Genomic DNA, 19,875 nt, shown 5'->3' on the forward strand with positions numbered 1-19,875 from the left:
AGCAATAGTTGCAAAACCCTTAAACTCCTTTCCTCCAGGAAAAAGCTGTTCCCCGCTGTAGATTTCCCAGGAAAGTGAAAACACTAGAGACTTGACTTATGATTGACTGGTTGATAGCAGCAGCCACTACGGCTACAGTCATTCGGAAATAGCAACATTAAAACTTTTTGAAGTTGATTTTTTTTTTTCTTCTTAATCGCTTTTCTCAAAGGGATTAATTTTAGCGATTTTGAAGTAAACAGAAGAAGTGTTAGGCCTTCACAAGAACACTTTAATTTTAACAAGTGCTTTCCACATACAGAAATATCGTTAATTACAGACATAAACTCTGGCCAACTCTATGATCTTGCGAGTTGAATCATGCCTTAGTATTCATCAACCCATTCATTCCCAAATGAGAGTATAACTTTTCCAAAAAGAAAGCTGCCTTTTCCTAGATTTGGCACTATAGATATCTCACCTTGAGCCCTGAAAGCTTCTTAACTCAACCAAATTCCGGACTTCAAGATCAAATTCAAAATGCCCACCAAAAAAAGAAGTCAAATTTAAGAGGAAAAACATGACTTGGGCTTGCTTTATCATTTCTATATGCCAGAAAAACCAAAGATGATTAAGGGCAAGATGGCAGAATCTTAGCCAGCTGCAAGAAAGATAGGAGAAGAGAAGGTAGGAAAAGCCAGAGGACATATGACAAGCCAAAAGTAAATAATTAATAAATGAATCCCAACAAAAACTAATGGAATCCAGTCAGGAACCCAATGCATTATCCTCCCTCTCCAAGACGCTGATATATTTCGCCTGCTCCTGCTCATTCCTTTCAACTCACTCCCGTATCTCCACTCAAGCCATCAACAATGGCTGCCTCTTTCTCCTCCTCCTTCTCCCTCATAATTTTCTTCACACTTCTCTGCCTATCCAATGCCTCCCCACGTCTCCCCACCAACTTAAAGCTCATCCCCGTGACCCCTCACCTCCAATCCTCCATCCCCTCCTTCGATCAGATCAACGCCCATGACAAAAGCCGCCTGAGCTACCTCGACAACCTCATCAAGAAAACCAGTGTTCCCATCGTCTCCGGCCGCGCCTTCCAGCAAGCCGGCAACTACTTGGTCAGGGCCAATGTGGGCACCCCCGGCCAGACCCTGCTCATGGTCATGGACACCAGCAACGACGCTGCATGGCTCCCCTGCTCCGGCTGCAGCGGCTGCTCCTCCCAGACCCTCTTCACCCTCGAACAGTCCTCCACCTACAAGCCGCTGCAGTGCAGCGCTCCCCAATGCCGGCAGGCGGCGAACTGGTTCTGCGCCCCGGCGACGTCCGACTGCCATTTCAACATGACCTACGGCGGCTCCTCCTTCGACGCTCTCCTGTCTCTGGACTCGCTCGGCCTAGCCCAGGACACTCTGCCCGGCTACGCCTTCGGCTGCCTCCGGACCGTGACCGGAACCTCCATCCCGGCGCAGGGCCTGCTGGGACTGGGCCGAGGGCCGCTCTCGCTTCTGTCACAGGCCGGAAACCTCTACCAGAAAACCTTCTCCTACTGCCTGCCGGACTTGAGGGCCACCAATTTCACCGGTTCGTTGCGTCTCGGAACGGTCGGCCAGCCGAAACGTATCAAGTACACCCCGCTGTTGGCCAACCCCAGAAGGCCCACCCTGTACTACGTGAACATGACCGGGATAAGAGTGGGGAAGAGGTTTGTGGACATCCCTTCAAGCGCCCTGGCCTTCAACCCTGCCACCGGCGCCGGAACCATATTCGACTCGGGAACGATGGTGACTCGGTTGGTGGCGCCGGTCTACGCGGCGGTCCGGGCCGAGTTCCTGAGACGGATCAACCTACCCGTCTCGTCGCTGGGTGGGTTCGATACGTGCTTCACCCAGCCGATCGTGCCGCCGACGATCTCGTTCCATTTCGACGGGATGTTCGTGACGCTGCCGACTGAGAACGTCGTCATACACAGCAGCTTCGGGACGACGACCTGCCTGGCCATGGCCGCGGCGCCGGACAACGTCAACTCCGTGGTGAACGTCATCGCCTCGTACCAGCAACAGAACCACAGGGTTCTGTACGACGTAGCCAACTCCCGCCTCGGTGTGTCACGTGAGCACTGCAGCTAATGGCCACGGGTTGGTCACGTGACCTCGGGTTGCGGCTAAGTCCTGATATTTGTCGCGGGCATTCGTGGTGTGTGGCTGCTTCCGGTTCGTCTTCTCTGTTCAGCCTTAGTTCAAATCCGGCCGTCGTCATTGCTTTGCTTGTTGATGCTTCTCATTTTTCAAGTTCCTTTCAGTAGCTTTTTTTTTTTGTTCTTCTTCCCATAATGTGTGCTGATGGGTGTAGCAGGTCATGGTAAAAGGCATGTTCAAAACTACAAAATAACAGCCTTTTCTTGTGAGAAATCCAATTTTTTTTTTTGTGTGTGTTTTTTTTTTACCAAAGTTAAAGTCTGAGTCTGTATCTTTAATTTCCCTCTTCAATCATGAATCGGATTAGTTTAAGGTGCCGGGAGATAGAAAAAGTTAACAAAGGTGCGTTCACTTAAATTGGCTTATTAGGTTAAGCTTAGTACTGAAGACCTCGATTTTGGCGTTTTTCCTTTATTAGTACGACTACGATAGGTGAAGAAGAAGAAGGGGGGACAACTTCCGTGGCAAAGGTGCAGTGACTCTGAAAACAATTTATTCTTCCTCCTTTCTTGAATCGGTAGAAATTCACAGTGCCTTTTAAGTTAAAAGATTTTCACTTCTAAGAGGCAACGTAACTTAGAATGGTAAAGGAATAGATGCCACTTGAAGCCCATAAAGAGCTAAAAAAAACAGGTATTTACTGACTCTTGAAAAAAAAATCGTGTCAGTAAACATTCATCTTTACAAACGTTTTTCAAGTGAAAATTTCATTTTTACTGGCATTTCTATTTGAATGTCAGTGCTGAGGAAACATTACTGACGTATAGTCGATCCCCTTCACTGAAACTTCTTTTCTTGTCATCGTCCATGTCAATTAAGGTTTCACATCTTTACTTTTTTATTTTTATTTTTCTTGAGATTAAGGTTTTGAGAATCAATAATGGGAATTTTAATGTCTTATTAGCAGAATTTTCGGTGAAATTGAGGGTTATCCGACCACTTAGGTGAGAGCCAAGACTCCAATCTTTTTCATTGCTTACAGGGTCCGGAACTGCGGCAGTATCGGACAGTCAAATTGCTATAGGCTTCAACTTGCACGTAGGACCCCTTCCTTTATGGGACAAATTAAGAGCATAGCCAGGTTTCGAACTAGTGACAGCCGCACCTTCAATGTGCCCCAAGCCCTCGGAGCGCGCCTTCTTATGCTCACATGCATGTGAGGTGGGTCATACCCGGTCGACCAAAATGATGGCCACTGTGAGTGCACATTTAAGTGGATGGCAGCTGAGTGCAGTTAAGGTACCTCTGTATTTCATCTTCTGTGTCCTCCACCATTTCAGGGCCGTATGGATCCAAGATTAGATCTTTCCAAATTTCACCAAGAAATTACCTCTATTTATTATTATAAACAACCAAGCACCAAATATGTAAAGAAAACTCATCCTAATTGATTCATAAATTATTTGATACAAATATTAAAAGAACTGATATCTGCTTTACTATAAATGAGCCATCAAACTAGTTTCTATGACCCAGTGGCGGAGCCAGGATCTTTGGCTGAGGGGCACTGAGTCACCAGTAAAGGTCTGATTTGGGTATTACATGTAATTTTGAAGTTATGGCCATGAAATTTTGAATTTCTCCTATAAATTTGTTATAGGCTATCTCCGCCAATGTTTCTTGACAAATTTTATGCCTAGATGGAGCACTAACGATGAGACCCCTCGAGAAGGGTGGTGCTAGCTGGTAATCCAACAAGTGGAATCATTTTTCATCAAGTTCATTTAAAAAGCCAGCAAAGTTAAACATGTCAATTTCAAGTTAATTTAGTTTGTTCAAATGGAGAATAAATTATCTCAAAGGTGATTGTTTGAGCCAATGTTTAATCCAAAATACCTAGTCTGCAGGTGAACCTTAACATAGCCTACTTCTCTTCGGCTAGGAACAAGAAGCAACGAACCGGAGAAAAAAAAATTATATAGGCACAGTTCTTCACAAATTTTTAAGATATGAAACCATTAATTTGCAAGCCATTATCATTTTTTCTTTATACATATATAGATCTGATTGAAAAGGGCAAAAATTTTTATGTGCAGATATATATATTGTCATTTCCTAAAGGAGCTACACCTAAGGCTGGGTGTCAGGCTGGGTACCCGGCCGGCACCTGGTACCGGACCCGACTCGGGCCCGAAAAAATGGCATCGGGCCGGCCTGATCAATTATCAGGCCAGCTCGGATAGGCTTGATAATATTTTTTAATATAATTTTTACATTAATTATAATATTTTATTACAATTAATTAATTATATATATACTGTTTTTATATTAAAAATATATTCTTTTAATTTATTGGGCTCATGCTCGGGTTTCAAGTGTCGGGTCAAGCCCAAATCCGGGTTCAGGTGTTGGGTTGGCCCAAACCTGACTCCTTATCTGATTGGGTGTGGCCGGGCCGGCCTTATGCCTAGGCTTAGCTATACTTTTTGGGGTGCACAACACTGAAATGAATGTACGGTATCCCTACACCCATGCCCTAATACAGCCTTAGACCTTGAAGACAAGGGGAAATATTGAGGGGAATTAACGGCTCCTTTGGCATTGCGGCGTGCTCCTAAACGAGGCAAGAGTTTTGGTTTGAACTTAATTAACTCTTCAACGGGCCTCCTTATTTGTTTCTCTTGTGGAGCAAAGGCAACCATATTGGACCTAGGGCACTCACAACCTTCCTGCAGGCAACCAGTACCATGCTTCCTCATTTCCTCTTGTAAGTTGCCATAATCTCATTGGTACATCTTTCTTTGTTTGTTTTTGTTTTTTTAAAAAGGTTGTGAGATGATTATGATACCGTGGAACTAATGCTATAAACTAATGATATAGAAGGTGACTTATATGCCTCTCACTTTGCACGCTTACGTGCCTAATATTTTTAAAATATCAGTGTAGCCCACAAAACGTAATCTGAATCCCTCAAACTTGATAAGCAAGTACGCCTGGTGCAAAAATGAAAGGCAAATTGCTTCCTCCTCTCCCACCTGCACACTGCACACACACACACTCACAAGTTGCCTTGATGCAGGTGCCTGTATCACTGTATGTATGACTGTGTGCATGTGTGAGGGAGAGAGAAAGTGAGATAGAGGGGACAAGAAATGGTCAACTTGACTCTACAGCAGAACCCGTAATCTCAAGATATATATAATGAAATCAAGGTCAGTGGTTGTCAATGCACCATGTGGCTCTCACATTGGAAAAATGTAGATAAATATAGCATATAAGAAGCTGATGGAAAAATAATTGACTCATGATATATATTTCCCTAGTTCACTTTCACTGCCTTTGTGAATTGTTGTGTCACTGAAAAATTTACAGACTTGCATCTGTCCTTCACAAGCCCCAACAGTAATAGCTGTCGCCAGTATTTCATGAATTGTTCTTTCCCGACAGCGATATATTTCCAGTAAACACGTTCCGACCATTATCAATGTCCTATTCTTCATATTCGTACGTCAACCATAAATATATATTAGAGGACGGTAGGTCAATCACTAAATTCTACGGGAATGCTCACATTCCAAAAATTAGTGTACTCGAATTTTTTTCATTTAAGAACAGGCAAGTTTCTCATAACGCCGGGAAGGGGCCTGAACGATGTTGTCGGCCAAACTTTTGCTCCGTGTTTTTCAGCTATATTCATTCTAAATTTTCAGTGTCGTTAGACGACTAGTTCCAGTGTATATTACCAATTCAATTTAAGAAGAAATTATACATAGCGGCAGTGCAATACAAACAAACGATGGCCGTCATTTTGATAAAAAAAATGAACGTCATGGTCTTGCTTAGTTTGAGCACATAGCATAGTGCCATTGGCCATGATCATCTCTTCTATAGGCTTGAACAACGCTGGAGTTTGACTCGTTAAAACTCTGCTCGCCATCGAGTTTGAGCTGAGATGAAAACCCAAAACACACGAGTTTTCTTTGCTTTGCAGTTTCTATTTCCCTCTCATTGGCGTCGCCCAAAGACTTTGTCATAAATCTTTCAAGAATATCAATCATTTTCAGCCCTTGTGCATTGCAGTCTACAAATTCTTGGTAGAGATTTGAGAACTTTATACCGTGTTCATGCAAATCCATCATTTTGATTTATTCATATAATTAATCTATTTTTGTTTTATAATGTTTTGCTGTTCATGTAATTCTGAATCTCTGATTTTTCTGCTTTCTTTATAACTAGCTTCGATGAGAACATTTAAAAGAATCAGGTTGAAAGATAAACGAGTTTATCAAACCATCGAGTCAAGCTGGACGAGCTTGGCAGTATTTTGTCGAGCCGAGCTTGATTTGAGTTCGAGCCTAGTTCGAGCTTGAGGTTTTGTAGGTCGAGCCGCGTCTATGTTCAGGGCTACCCTTCTAGCACAATTAATCTACCAAGTGTTTCTAAGTAAGCACCAGACCTTTATGTATTAGACCCGTTGGCAATAATCTTGACCATCCAATGGCTGACAAGAGAAAATGAGAAAAGGGAGATGTGGTATTTTATTAATTAACATTTTTTTTCATTGCTGTTCTCTCAAGTCTCAACCATCCATCTTGGGAAGATTGATGCTAAGATTATTTCTTATAGGTCTAGCACTTAATGGTCTTATATACACCACACACATACACACTCTCTCTCTCTCATTAACCCCTTCTAGGTTGTTTTTATTAAGGGTCGGCTTTTGCTTGACGCTGTTGTCCTTCCCAATGAGGTTATTAACTCCCTACCAATGAGGTTGTTAACTCCCTCTACTGTCTACGTCTTCCTTCCTTCATCTTTAAGTTGGACATCTCTAAGGCCTTTGATTCGGTTAGTTGGGAGTTCCTTTCTGACTTCCTCACCCACCTTGTTTTTGGTCTGTTGTTTAGGCAGTGGATTCTTTTGCTTGTCACTGGGCCCAGCTTGCGGTCTCCTTCAATGGGTTGTATGGTGATTTCTTTTGTCTCGGATGTAGCCTTCGGTAGGGTTGTCCGTTATCGCTTTTACTTTTCAACTTAGTTGTCGAGTGCTTTTCTACTTTATTTCATCAAGCTGCGGTCGTTAGCTTCATCACACTGCATTCACTCCCCCACTTACACACTTCTTCACCTTTTAGTATGCTGACAATTTTTTCATGTTTGGCACTAATTCTCGGATTTTTGAGCTCATCTCGGTCTTTCTATTAATTCCTCTAAGTGTCACCTTTCCTTTATACACGTGAATATTGTCAAGGTACTTCTTGCAAAAGTTTGTTTTGGGTGTAAGGTTGCTGGCCTGCCTATAAACTATTTGGGTCTTCAGATTACCTTGTCGCCTACTGCACCCTTTTTTTAGAATGGAGTGGAGCAGAAGCTTGTTGATCACCTTCAATGTTGGCAGGAAAAGATGTTTTCTCTCCCAAGTCGTATTACTCTTGCTACACACTGTCTTGCACTTGTCCCCCTCCATGTTCTGGCGGTCTTTCGACCTCCTATAGCTATTCTGAATAGGTTTGACAAAATCATTCATAATTTTATCTGGGATGGTGATCGGCCTTCAGATTGCCTTGCATGTTGGGATATGGTTGTCTTTCCACGTCTTCTTGGGGATGCTGACCTTAGTCGAGCTTGTGAGTCTTCTCTGTATTCTTGATGGTGGCGTCTGGCAGCTGAGCACTCTCCCATCACCTTTTTCATTTGCTCCAAATTTAACCTACCTTCCCCTAGTGTTTGAAGTAGTTTCATCTCTCACACCTCTCCCTCTCACTTTTGGTGTGACCTGCTTTCCGCCCTTCTTCTTTTCCAACGCCTTGCTGACTTCTCATCATTTGCATCCCTATCCTGACTTTTTTAACCTTCCCGTGGTTTCATTTTTCTTCTTGCTACCTGGCTTCCTTTGGTTCTTTCGTAGTGTCGCTTCCACCATATATATATATATATTGTTGGATGTCAAATGGCTAAAAAATCAAAAGTCTGTTGCCAAAAAAAAAAGTCATTATAGGAGCATTAGAAATGTGTTATGTGCATTTATATATGGATGCTTAATTTTTAGTTGGCCAGATGACTAAATGACAATTTCACACCCCACAATGAAATTCTAAACTGAGTTTTTCAAACATAGGGCTGTCCATTTTGAACTATGGTCCACCACAACCCTTTTGGATATCAAACACCTAGGATATCAAACACCTAGAATTTGGGACATCTAGAGGCAGTTAAAATGCCAATTTGGTCATATGACCATTTTCCCCTTGAAATTCACTTTGATTTTCTCTGATTTTTAGAAGACTGAGAATTATTTAAATCCAGCTCAATTAAAGTAATTCTTACCTTTACATGTCTTCAAGAGCCATTAGAGTCAGTCTGTCAACCTATACTTAACTCGGAACCAGCTCACTCCAATCTGAGCAGTTTAACAAACCAAGTCACTAGCTATTTATAGACTTCGAGGACCCTGTCAGATCGGGTCAAATTCATCATAGATTCAGTACCTCAATGCAGTTTCAGTATTTCCAAAGTTGCTTTCAATTCTAAAATCCATATTTTAGTTCTAGGGCAGTTGCTCTGTCAACTGCATTAACAATCTCTCACTTATTTGGTAGGTTCTAAGCTCCATCTCAGCCTAACCAGAACAAGTCAAGATACACCTAGCTAGAGGACCATGTTCTTAGCACAAGATCTAAGTATGTTTAACTTAGTTCTAATTATCTCTTCCCATATTGAGCTGAACTTTATTTTTTCAAATTTACTAATGTTGTTTGTTTCTAGACATGTTACTCAGTGAGCAACTCAACTTCCAAGTTCATTTCAGATCAATCCAACAGTCAGATTTCCAATTTCTTTGCACCACTCTGATCAAATACACATCATGAGTTTTTCTGAGCTTGGTTTGGGACAGCATGCCTAAGATCTTGATTTCCCATTTTACCGTTCGTCACCACTCTAAACTAAGTCACTTTGAGACCCATCAGTTTAGAAAAATTCATTTTTTGAGGGGGTAAATGATGGAATTTTAACCTAGAACGGAGCACGCCCCTAGAACTGAGTATGACCCATGTCTAGTGTGGCCAGTTTGCCCTCATAAACGATAGAATCCAGTTTCTACACCAGGGCCAAAACTGTTCTCTTCATGCAAGGAATATTTCAACATAAACCTAAGTTGGGAGCTACATTAACCTGAGTTAGGGTTGATACGAGCATTAAAACTGAACCTAGTAGGCTGAGTCCAACAGAACCCTGTGCTTAGCCTAGGTGCAGACCAAGTCCAGAACTGAACCCAGCCCAGGTCACACTAGCACTGACTGAATATGGGCCCACCTAGCTCAAAAAGAGCCAAGTTAAGGCAAGCGGAGTCCAAATCTTCAATCTAAATCTCCATATCAATTTCTAGAACTGTAACATGTATCTGATTAAGGTTCATGTCTCATTTTTAGATCTATGCTTTAGATATCAAATCCAAATCAGAATATCATGTCTAGATCTATTTTGTAGAACTTTCTCTCGAATCTAGATCTTGCTTTAGATATCTCAAGAATCTAACCTTGGTCCAAGATTTAGATTCAGTGAACTTAGACACTTTCATTTTTAGTGCCACATATAATACAAGGTTTTGTGTCATTATTTCTCCTTCAATTTCATGTTATATGCTACATGTTTGCAGAAACTGTTGTTCATGGACGGTGCAAAATTCTCAAATGATCAGTCTACTTCAGACACAATTGATTTTCATCAAAAAATGACTAAGGAACTAATAAAATTTTGTTTTATGTCTGAAAGAATGTAGGGTATGCAATAAAGTTTTCAGCATTTAACCTATGGTCTGTGGGAGGGCATGAATCTCCAAAAGTTTAATCTAGTATCCAAAATCCCAGAGTTCTCAACTCCAAGAACCTATAAAAGGGGAGTTTATCACCCCTACCCCCCACCCCGCCCGGGGTGCACGCGAGTCAATATACATGATTCTCTTAGGGCCCGTTTGATGGACAGGAAATATGCTGTGGTGATGGTAATAAAATTTAAATTTTCAAAAATGATTCTTATTCGTCAAACATGGGATGAAAAAAAAAAAAGAACGTTGAGATGATTCCTAGAATGATATTTCCAGAAATTTAGTCCCACCCCAAGGGGTCGGACGAGATTTTCTGGGCCAAAAAAATTGCTGTTGGAGGCTGCATAGAGAATGTTTGTTTCTTTACCTTGGTTGCCTTTGCCTTCTTCCTCTCCAATTCCATCTCATGCTACCAAGCTAAGAAGAATGTTTCTAGAAAACATCTTCCAAGCTTATCACACACTCGGCAAAAATGGAATAGGACGGAAATTTCCCATTCCATTTCTCCTGGAAATAAGTTTCCAGGTTCTTATTTCTCATTCCATATTTCTAATCCATAGACAACCCCTTAAGCTACTTGTGAGTGCAACAAATTTGGAGAAGACCCAAATGGGTGCCCAAGTAATGTCAGGAAAAGTTTAAATTTTCTTTTAGGCTCTTAAAATTTATGCTAGATCATGAATTTTAGCTATAGTAGCACTCAACCAAGAAACCTTCCCAGAATCAACAATCAGTTGGGGTCATGGCAGCAGTCTAGTTTAGGCATCTGTTGTTCATGTATTTTCCTTCCTTTTTTCTTTCTTATCATGCCTTAGGTTTTTCTTTTCTGCTTTTAGCATGTTCAGATTAATTTATTTCTTGCTTAGGCTAGGATAGTTTGAATAAGCCATGTGATAGTCCAAATATTTCCTGCTTTAATAGATTAAATTTAATTTTCAGTCCATATGGTAGCATCAAGATTGATATGCCTCTCTATCATTCTCTCCCTCTTTTAGTTTCTAGCTTTAATTTCAATTTCCAGATTTCAATTTCAGTTTGCATCAAGCATGTAGATTTATTTTCGATACAATATGCTAGAATTAGGCTTACATTGCACCAAATTTTTAAATATGCGGCATGAATCATAAGTAGACCCAGCACCATACCTTGAGGCAACAACCCTAGCATGTGAAAGACTGAACCTAGCTTAGTCTCCATGCAGATACACTTTCAAATCGAGTTTTCATAAAATGTATTTCAAAACAAGTTCTTTTACAAAGTTGCTATCTAAAATCCTAGACTCATACATAATCAGGATCAAAAACCTAGGTCCGACCCTTGCATGTCATCTAAGGCTTAGCCTAGACCGGCCCTAGAATCGTCTATTGAATTCCTGAAACCTAGAACTACATCCTCTTTTCCTGACCCTACAAGACTTTCTTTCAATGTTTCCTCAAGACTAGACACTGAATCCACTATAGTGAACCCATGTTTAAAACCTCAGCTAGGTCCGATACTCTAAACTTAGTCTAGAAAGCGTAAACTATGTTTAGATCTTGAATTAATTGGATCAAATATCAAATGATATTGGATCAAATATCAAATGATATTGAATGTTGAACTTAGGGTCTATAGCCAAGTTTGGATGCTACAAGGGATTTGAAGCAACTAGATTTTGAATCTAAAATTATCAGATTTGGATTGTTGACCTCATATTTAGATCTCAAAAGCTTGGTGAAATCTAGATCTAGCAATATCGGATTTTGAGTTTGTATAATGGATCTTGCTACACGTTTAAAATAGGATCCTGAATCAAAGTATTGGATCTAGGTCTAAAACCATATCTCAATAAATGTAAGACAACAAGTTGGATTTAAACACCAGGAGACTCCTAGAGGTTTAACCCTAATATATGCTAGACTTGAAGTCATGACCTTATTGAATTCCAATGATTCTGAAAACTTTATTTATTTTGTAGGACATATTGTAAACCTTACGAAAAAGAGAGAGAGAGAGAGAGAGAGAGAGAGAGAGAGAGAGAGAGAGAGAGAACTTGTCTAAATAATTTGTGAACATGTAGAAACGTGCCGCCATTAATTGAGAAACAAAGGTTGAGAAATTTTGGCCATCGATCGAGGGAGGTTTAACTTAAAAAAGAAAAAATCCAATGATCGAGAACTTAAATGGCAGCTGATGGTAGGATTTGTTGGAAAGAATTTAAATTCAAACAGATTCTTGAACGAATGAACATAAATAAATTATTACTCTAATCACAATCTGGTGGCAAGGCGGCTCCTATTCAAGGGGTGGAAGGTTTGAATCTCATGGTCATTTTTAGGGGTGGAGGCAGGGGGTCAGTAGGGGCCTTGGCCCCTCTCCCTAATCAGATTCTAAAGAATTTTAAAACTTATATATAAATTTTAAAATTTTAGTTTAACGTATATAAAAAATTTGAAAAATTATATTTCAACCCTTGTTAAAATTTTGAAACTATATTTCAACCCCTTCAACGCAAAATTTCAAGTTCCATTCTTGGTCACTTTCACACTCCATATGTTATTCGTCTAAACTACAAATTGTGGTAAATATGACACTCACTCGAGTTTAAGAATGTATGATGGTTTTACTCACATCCTAAAAACCAAGCTCGAGCTATGTAAGCATAAGGGTATGTGATCTTGAGGGTTTTACATGAAGGTGGTTTTTCCTTTCAAAAATTATTATACAATTGATATAAGTTGCATTACCTTCCAAAATTGCCGGAGAGAGGCCGGAAACTTTTATTACAAATTAAAGTATGCCCGTCGAAAATTCAGGGCGCCAAATATGGCGAAAGCAAAGGAACCCACATCGAGGGCCTACCTTGGCAGCTTGTAGCTATATAAATCATAATTTAAGTCTCCAACGCACCATTTCTTTAGCTTTCATCTATCCCCATCTCCATAAAAAATCTCAATTAAAGACCAAAATTTTCTCTTAGGTAACGTTACAGCAACTGGAAGAAAATAATTATGTAGAGTCTATAAGGCACTTCTTCTATAATTAGGAAAATAAAGTTTCAAAATACTAAAAATGAAACCAGGGATGTATATCTGAGTAGAACGTAAAAGGAATAAATAAAAAGTAGTTGCATGGAATTTCATTATTTTTCATATTTTACTTGGAAACTACTCCAAGCTCGGAAGCTTTCCGAGCATACTGGGCCTACCAGTGATGGAGCTAGAGATTTCTAATTAAATGGCATTTTTAAGTTTAAATTTAAAACATTAAAGAGTACTCATATGCAAAAAATTGAAAACTAATAAAGTTTCTATAATTTGGTTGGCTAGTCATACTGGCTACAACGGAGATGCGCCACTGTTGCCTACCAGCCATTAGTCCCAACAGTTATACCACGCCTCTCCGAGAAATTATTGTATGAATATGGCGAAAATTTCTCTTCCAAGTAACCTCCAATGCAAGCTAACCTTCTCTGCATCAAAATTATTCTCCATCTTTAAAAAAGAGGTCATGGACGGTGAGCAGTGTGTCCGATGATCGGCAAAACTAGTAGAGCCTGATCGAACTTAGGCCTTCAGTCTTAGCAAGTGTCATTGCCTACTCGCCTCTCCCGTTTGCCTCTAGATTATTCATAATTTAGAAGGGCTGCACAACAAGTTGAGCCAACTCCAGCTCGACTCGAACTCACTCAAAAAAACTTGGCTCGTGCTTGACTCGTTTATAAACGAGTTGCGTTTGAGCTTACAAAGATACTTGAAACGATAAACGAGTCGAATTCGAGTTTTAGGAACTCAATTCCACTCGCGAACCGGTACTTTATATAATATTACCAAAACCAGTTTCACAAGTTACACTAATTAACGTGAGTTAAACGAGTTAATGCTTACACGAGTTAACGTTAAATGAGTTAACGCCTAAACGAGTTAAATGGATTAAACAAGTCAAGTTCGAGTTCGAGTTTGCTATAAGGAGCTCGAGGTTTTTTTAGCCGAATCGAGTTGAAGCTGGCCAAGCTCGAAATTGAACGTGCAGGCAATGACAGGTTAAAGAGAAGGCCGGCAACTATATAAGAGCAATCCGGAAAACCAGATCACGTGGCCGAGCCCTGATCCGAGATCTAGACAAAAATGTGGCAGTTGGAAAATCAAAGAGGGTACACATTGATTGGCATCAAATAAGAGGTACGTGTCCATATGTGCATCTGGAAAGATATGGACAAAAAGAATGAGAGGAATCTGATCCGGTTCCTCTTTAGTTTCTTGTATCCTAATTAGTTTGGATCCATTCAAACTCGCACATGAACTGCTCCCGACGTACAGATTCATTTCAAATCAGCTACCAATTCTTAGGGTGTATGCATGTGTGTTCTCCCCCTTTTTCCGACATGATTGATCGGTTCTCAGGTGGGAAAAGTGATCGTAGGCAGAATTTTAGAAAAAAAAAAAAACACTTAATAAATGGGTGCATAACAAATCTCCACGAATTAGCCTTCAACTTGTTCTTCTATTAATTTCATATCAACCACTGCTAATAACATCATACAAATAACAAAATTCCTCCATTAAATCACTCAGGATAATTTTGCAAGCAAGTAATCAAAGTCTGGTAATCAGATCGATTCTTATGGTTTCCTGAATTGCAAATGATGCAGGTGTGACATTTTAGTTGATGAGTATACCACTTTCCTCTAAATCCTAAAAGTAGACTTGCAGTGGATTGAGCCTCTTTGGGCCAAAAACATGATCAACTATTGTCATTCGATCAAGCAAATGACTCCCGCTCAAACTCGTTCTTGAGCCGATTTTTAACGAGTTGAGCTCGATCGTTGTTCACCCTTACCGACAAGGACCGGAGTTCTACAACCCATTTTGTTCTGTCTGAGTTGTAAACTAAGACATTTTCAACTATTAAAACTAGGTTTCAGTGTCATTCAGAGTCTCAGACATCCTTGGAAAAGAATCAGTTTATTTGAGAACTGGGTTGTGACATGGGACGTCTCACCATGTTTTCATGATTGAATCGGAAAAGCTGCGACAGGGGACTCTCGGTCGCTGAAAAATCCTTGGAGAAGAACGCGCTTCTTCCAGGGAATGCCCCAGCGTGTTTTCCGCGGTGAATCTGGAAAAGTTGGAACATGGATGTTCAGTCATGTGAAAAAATCTTGGGTAAAATGGAACGCTCTCCTTTATCCTAGCCATAAAATAGGCTATGGAAAACCTCATGTATATTCAAAGCACATATCTATGGCGTAGGGAGGCAAACTAGATAGCTAGCTTAAATAATCAATGAATAAATTATCTACCAAGCAATGGCTGTATTTACTTACACGCGCTTGTCCTGTCAGAATTGGTATCAGAGCCGTGTATCGCGTTTTACAGCACAACGTAAACAAATGGAACTATTTTTTATGTAGTGTAAAAACTGCAGGATTAAAAACAACTTGCTCTACGCATTATATTATTCGCTAAAAAGCAAGCACAAAAGAATTATGTGGAGTATAACTCCAAGAGAGTTTGAACCAATCAAGATGATCCAACTTCAATTTGCTATCCTCTAGTTAAAATATATATAAGCCAAAAACTTATATAGATGGGTTTTAAAAATTTAATCATCTTGTACCATTTGACAGCTGGCTGATTAAATTTATATATATATATATATGTGTGTGTGTGTGTGTGTATGAGTTGAGAAAGGTGGTGAAATCCTCTGGCCATTCAGATCTCCATCTAATCACAACTGCACGATGTAATGCATCAGGCAATATGTTATAAGAGGTTGAAGGATTGTTCCATTCAAAGTTGAAGGAAAAAATCTAAGAATCCTAAAAGCTCATGGGCAAACATATATGCAAAGATACGTGCAAATGCTCGTATTTTTAATTTTATTTTTCCATCTCCACACAAATCAAGAGATTCAGATTCGTTAATATGAAGCATTTATAAGTTTACGTTTGGCGCAGAGCAAACCGTGTCCCAAAGTTCCAAAACAAAACTAAACAAAATTGACTTTTGGGTCTCTCTGTAATTCTTGTGGTTCGATAAGCCACGAAGCATTAAGAAGTCACAAAATTCCAAAATTATTCTGAAAACAATTGACTTTCGGATCTCCCTGCATTTCTAGTGTTCAACAACAGCCAAAAACCATTAAGAAGTCACGCAATTCTATATCTCAAACGCAGGATATTTTCTTGGTAAGGACCAATCCCTTGTGGAAACTCATTTTAGTGGTTGTCATCTTTGAATTTCCTTATGCAAACCTAGGTTAGTCCACACAAGGAACAAATAATTACTGGTTACTGGCCGGGGTAGAGCCAAGGGCAGGTCGATAGGGGCATGGCCTCCATTCAATTTTTTTTTTTAATTTACATGTAAATATTTAAAAAAATTCATTTATCGTATATCAACATTTTGATTTTTAATGTGTTACGTTTGCAAAAACTGTTTTCTTTTCCCAAATGTGTACACAGCCATGATTCCAATGAAACACATTCTGGAAAATTTAATCCACAATACAAGAAATAATAAACTAAAAAAACTAAAATATATTGCAATATATTATTGTTCAAAATGAGTAATTTATTACCTCAAGCCATATATAGCGTAACTGGCCAGGATAAGGGTTTGTAAAGACGCGTGTCTTTATGCCTCCAAGCTTAAAGTGGTGAAGTGCCGTATTTAAGTTAAAAGGTCCATAATTGCAATGAGTAATGCTAATGTGGGTGAAGACGGAGAATGGGTCTTTTGAGTTTTTTTTTTTTATAAAAAAAAAAATTAATTGTTAACATGTTAGTCACCCAAAAAGCATGCCAACTGTTACATGAATAAACGAAATATATCTTTTTTCTTTTATTTTTTACTCAAAAATCTTTTCCATCCAGTGCTGATGGCAAGGCAAGTAAATGAAGAGAAAGTACGAAGTACATGACCAATCAATATGACGGTTTCAGTGTCGTTAATTTCGGCATTTGAGTCCTATTCTGTTGCTGAACGGCTAGGTCCCATGCATCTGTTAGAAAAAACATTTTGTAGTACTTTAAAAACGTTAAAATCAAATAATTTACCTTTATTTTATAAACATAATTTTACAAAGCTCTCTTTTTTACGTATCGGCAAATATTCCAAGATATATTAGTTGCTGCAGTCAAGAGCGGAGTGAAGAGGTGGGCCAAACGATTCAACGAATTTATTCGAGTAGGGCCAAACTGAACTCGAATCTAAAAAAAATATATTACTCAACTAAAAATTTTTAAATTTTATAATGTAATTTTTTTTAAGTTAATTGGAGTGGGCCACACGAGCCCCCCTCCCTCCGCCGTAGAGCCCCCCTCCCTCCGCCGTAGCTGCAGTGATTGTTTTGAAGGAGCAGAGCAGAGACAAAGGTCTGAACATCGGTCGGGTCCCAACTTGTAACTGCAGTTTGAAGAGACAAAGGTCTAAACCCAACTTGTAACTGCAGTTCAAACTGGACTTGACACCTGAAACTTAAGCTCGGGTTTAACTTAATTCCACTTAATTAAAATAAATATATATTTTTTAAAATATAAAATAAAACATAAAAATAATTAATCATAATAAAATATATATTATTATAAAAAAATAATATTAAAAAAACATATAAAACGGAATCAGACCCATGGAAGATCCAACCCCATGCTCAACCTCATAAACCTTAGGAAAACTTGAAATCCTCGGATCTTAAAAGATTTTCTATTGAGAAAAGGTAATTTGAAATCAAAGTCTATCAAATGCCTCTTAACCCTACAAAAAATGCTATCTAAGAACAGGAGCAGCGTAGCTAACAAGACAAAAGAAGATGAAAACAAGAAGACAATGTGACGCGATCATACTGAAATTATTAACTATACATTATATGTGTATATATATGGCGGTTCCTAGTTCCTACTCCATTCATACCACCCATCAAATGCAACTAAATCATGGCGAGCTCCTCCTCCTCCTCCTCCTCCTCCTTCCCGTTCATACTTTTCTTCACTCTCCTCTGCCTGTGCAAATGCAATGCCTCCCCACGTCTCCCCACCACTCTCACTATCATCCCCATCAGCAGCCACCTCTCCAAATCCTCTCTGCCTTCGCTCGACCAGATCGATGCCCACGACAAGGCTCGTCTCATCTTCCTCGACAGCCTCGCGGCCAAGAAGGAGGCGACCATCGCCTCCGGCACCCCGTTCCACCAAGCCGGCAGCTATCTGGTAAAGGCCAAAGTGGGCACCCCCGGCCAGGCCCTGCTTATGGCCATGGACACCAGCTACGACGCGGCCTGGGTTCCTTGCAGCGGCTGCATCGGCTGCTCCAATCCCACCCCCTTCGCCCATAAGAACTCCTCCTCCTTCCGGCCCCTCCACTGCGCCATGCCGCAGTGCAGACAGGCGCCCAACTCCTTCTGCGCCGCGCCGTGGTGTAGGTTCAAGGCGACCTATGGGGCTTCCTCCTTTGAGGGCCTCATGTCTCTGGACTCGCTTGCACTTGCCGACGACACCCTGCCCAGATACGCCTTCGGCTGCCTCCGGCAGGTGACCGGGAAGCCGGTCCTGTCTCAGGGCCTGCTGGGACTCGGCCGAGGCCCCCTCTCGCTTCTGTCACAGGCCGGCAATCTCTACCGGAACACCTTCTCCTACTGCCTGCCCAGCTTCAGGTCCTCCAGCTTTACCGGTACGCTGCGTCTTGGACCGGTCGGCCAACCGACACGCATCGACTTCACTCCGTTGTTGACCAACCCCAGCAGGCCCACCTTGTACTACGTCAACATGACCGCCATAAGAGTCGGGCGCAGGTTCGTGAACCTCCCTCCCAGCGCTCTGGCGTTCGACCCCACCACCGGCGCCGGCACCATATTCGACTCGGGCACGATGGTGACTCGGCTGGTGGCGCCGGCCTACGCCGCCGTCCGGGACGAGTTCCGGAAGCGGATCAACCTGCCCGTCTCGTCGCTGGGTGGGTACGATACGTGTTTCACCGAGCCGTTCGTGCCGCCGACGATCTCGTTCCATTTCGACGGGATGTTCGTGACGCTGCCGAGGGAGAACGTCGTCATACACAGCAGCTACGGGACGACGACCTGCCTGGCCATGGCCTCCGCGCCGGACAACGTCAACTCGGTGGTGAACGTCATCGCTTCCTACCAGCAGCAGAACCACAGGGTTCTCTACGACGTAGCCAACTCCCGTATCGGTGTGTCGCGTGAGCTCTGCAGCTAGTGAACCGGCCCCGAGTCGGTCACCTTAAGCTTCTCTTGAGAGAGATGGCTGTTTTTGCTTGTTTGCTTTGGTATACCATAACCGCTCTCTGCTTGTCATTTTGTTAAGAAGTGTCCGTCCTTGCGTCAGAATTTAATTCTGTTACTCCTCTTGTGTCATTGCTGGACTGTTTCTGGAGATGCCAAACTATTTTTATAGTTTTCATCGTATTTCTTGGGAGAATATTAGGATGACATTGAAAAGAAGATAAAAAATGAGTGAACAAGAATATAATGCAAATAAGAAAACAGAAGCATTTAAAGTGAATAATATATTGCCCATAAGAATGGTAAAATGAAGGAAGAAAAGGGAAAATATGAATACATAGAGTCCAATGGCAAAAAAAAAAAAAAAAGCAAACATGATTAACCACAAGTGGATCTAATAACCGAACCAAGCATCCTTGCTATTTCTCTTTCATGAATTGAAATTGCTCCTTGATTCTTGACCAAAGCCACGACTGCATTTCTCTAAACACTGAATGTGTATATTATGTATGCGTGTGTGAAAATTGAATGATGATTTTGGATAGCCAAAGTTACCCAGCTTATTTATAAAGACCATCTGATCTAATGATCTAATATAATGAAGCATGAGTGTTTCCATACTCCTTGAATGTGCAACGATTTGGACTCCATGATCTCGTTAAATCGATTCCACAAGAATTGGGTTCACTCAATCTATGGGTGT

At 40.8% G+C, this 19,875-nt stretch overlaps 2 protein-coding genes across 2 annotated transcripts; both read left to right on the plus strand.

Moving 5' to 3' along the window:
* The first annotated feature begins 769 nt into the window (after window positions 1-769).
* LOC116246769 (aspartyl protease AED3-like) lies at window positions 770-2,501 on the plus strand. The gene has a single exon (XM_031618631.2). The coding sequence runs from the start codon at window positions 855-857 to the stop codon at window positions 2,118-2,120; it is 1,266 nt and encodes a 421-aa protein (XP_031474491.1). The 5' UTR covers window positions 770-854; the 3' UTR covers window positions 2,121-2,501.
* A 15,349-nt stretch (window positions 2,502-17,850) lies between these two features.
* On the plus strand, window positions 17,851-19,304 carry LOC116247048 (aspartyl protease AED3-like). The gene has a single exon (XM_031618996.2). It carries the CDS (start codon window positions 17,869-17,871, stop codon window positions 19,144-19,146), a length of 1,278 nt encoding a protein of 425 aa, XP_031474856.1. The 5' UTR covers window positions 17,851-17,868; the 3' UTR covers window positions 19,147-19,304.
* The last annotated feature ends 571 nt before the right edge of the window (window positions 19,305-19,875 follow it).

Source organism: Nymphaea colorata, chromosome 2 (genome assembly GCF_008831285.2).
Source record: "Nymphaea colorata isolate Beijing-Zhang1983 chromosome 2, ASM883128v2, whole genome shotgun sequence".
Taxonomy (NCBI): Eukaryota; Viridiplantae; Streptophyta; class Magnoliopsida; order Nymphaeales; family Nymphaeaceae; genus Nymphaea; species Nymphaea colorata.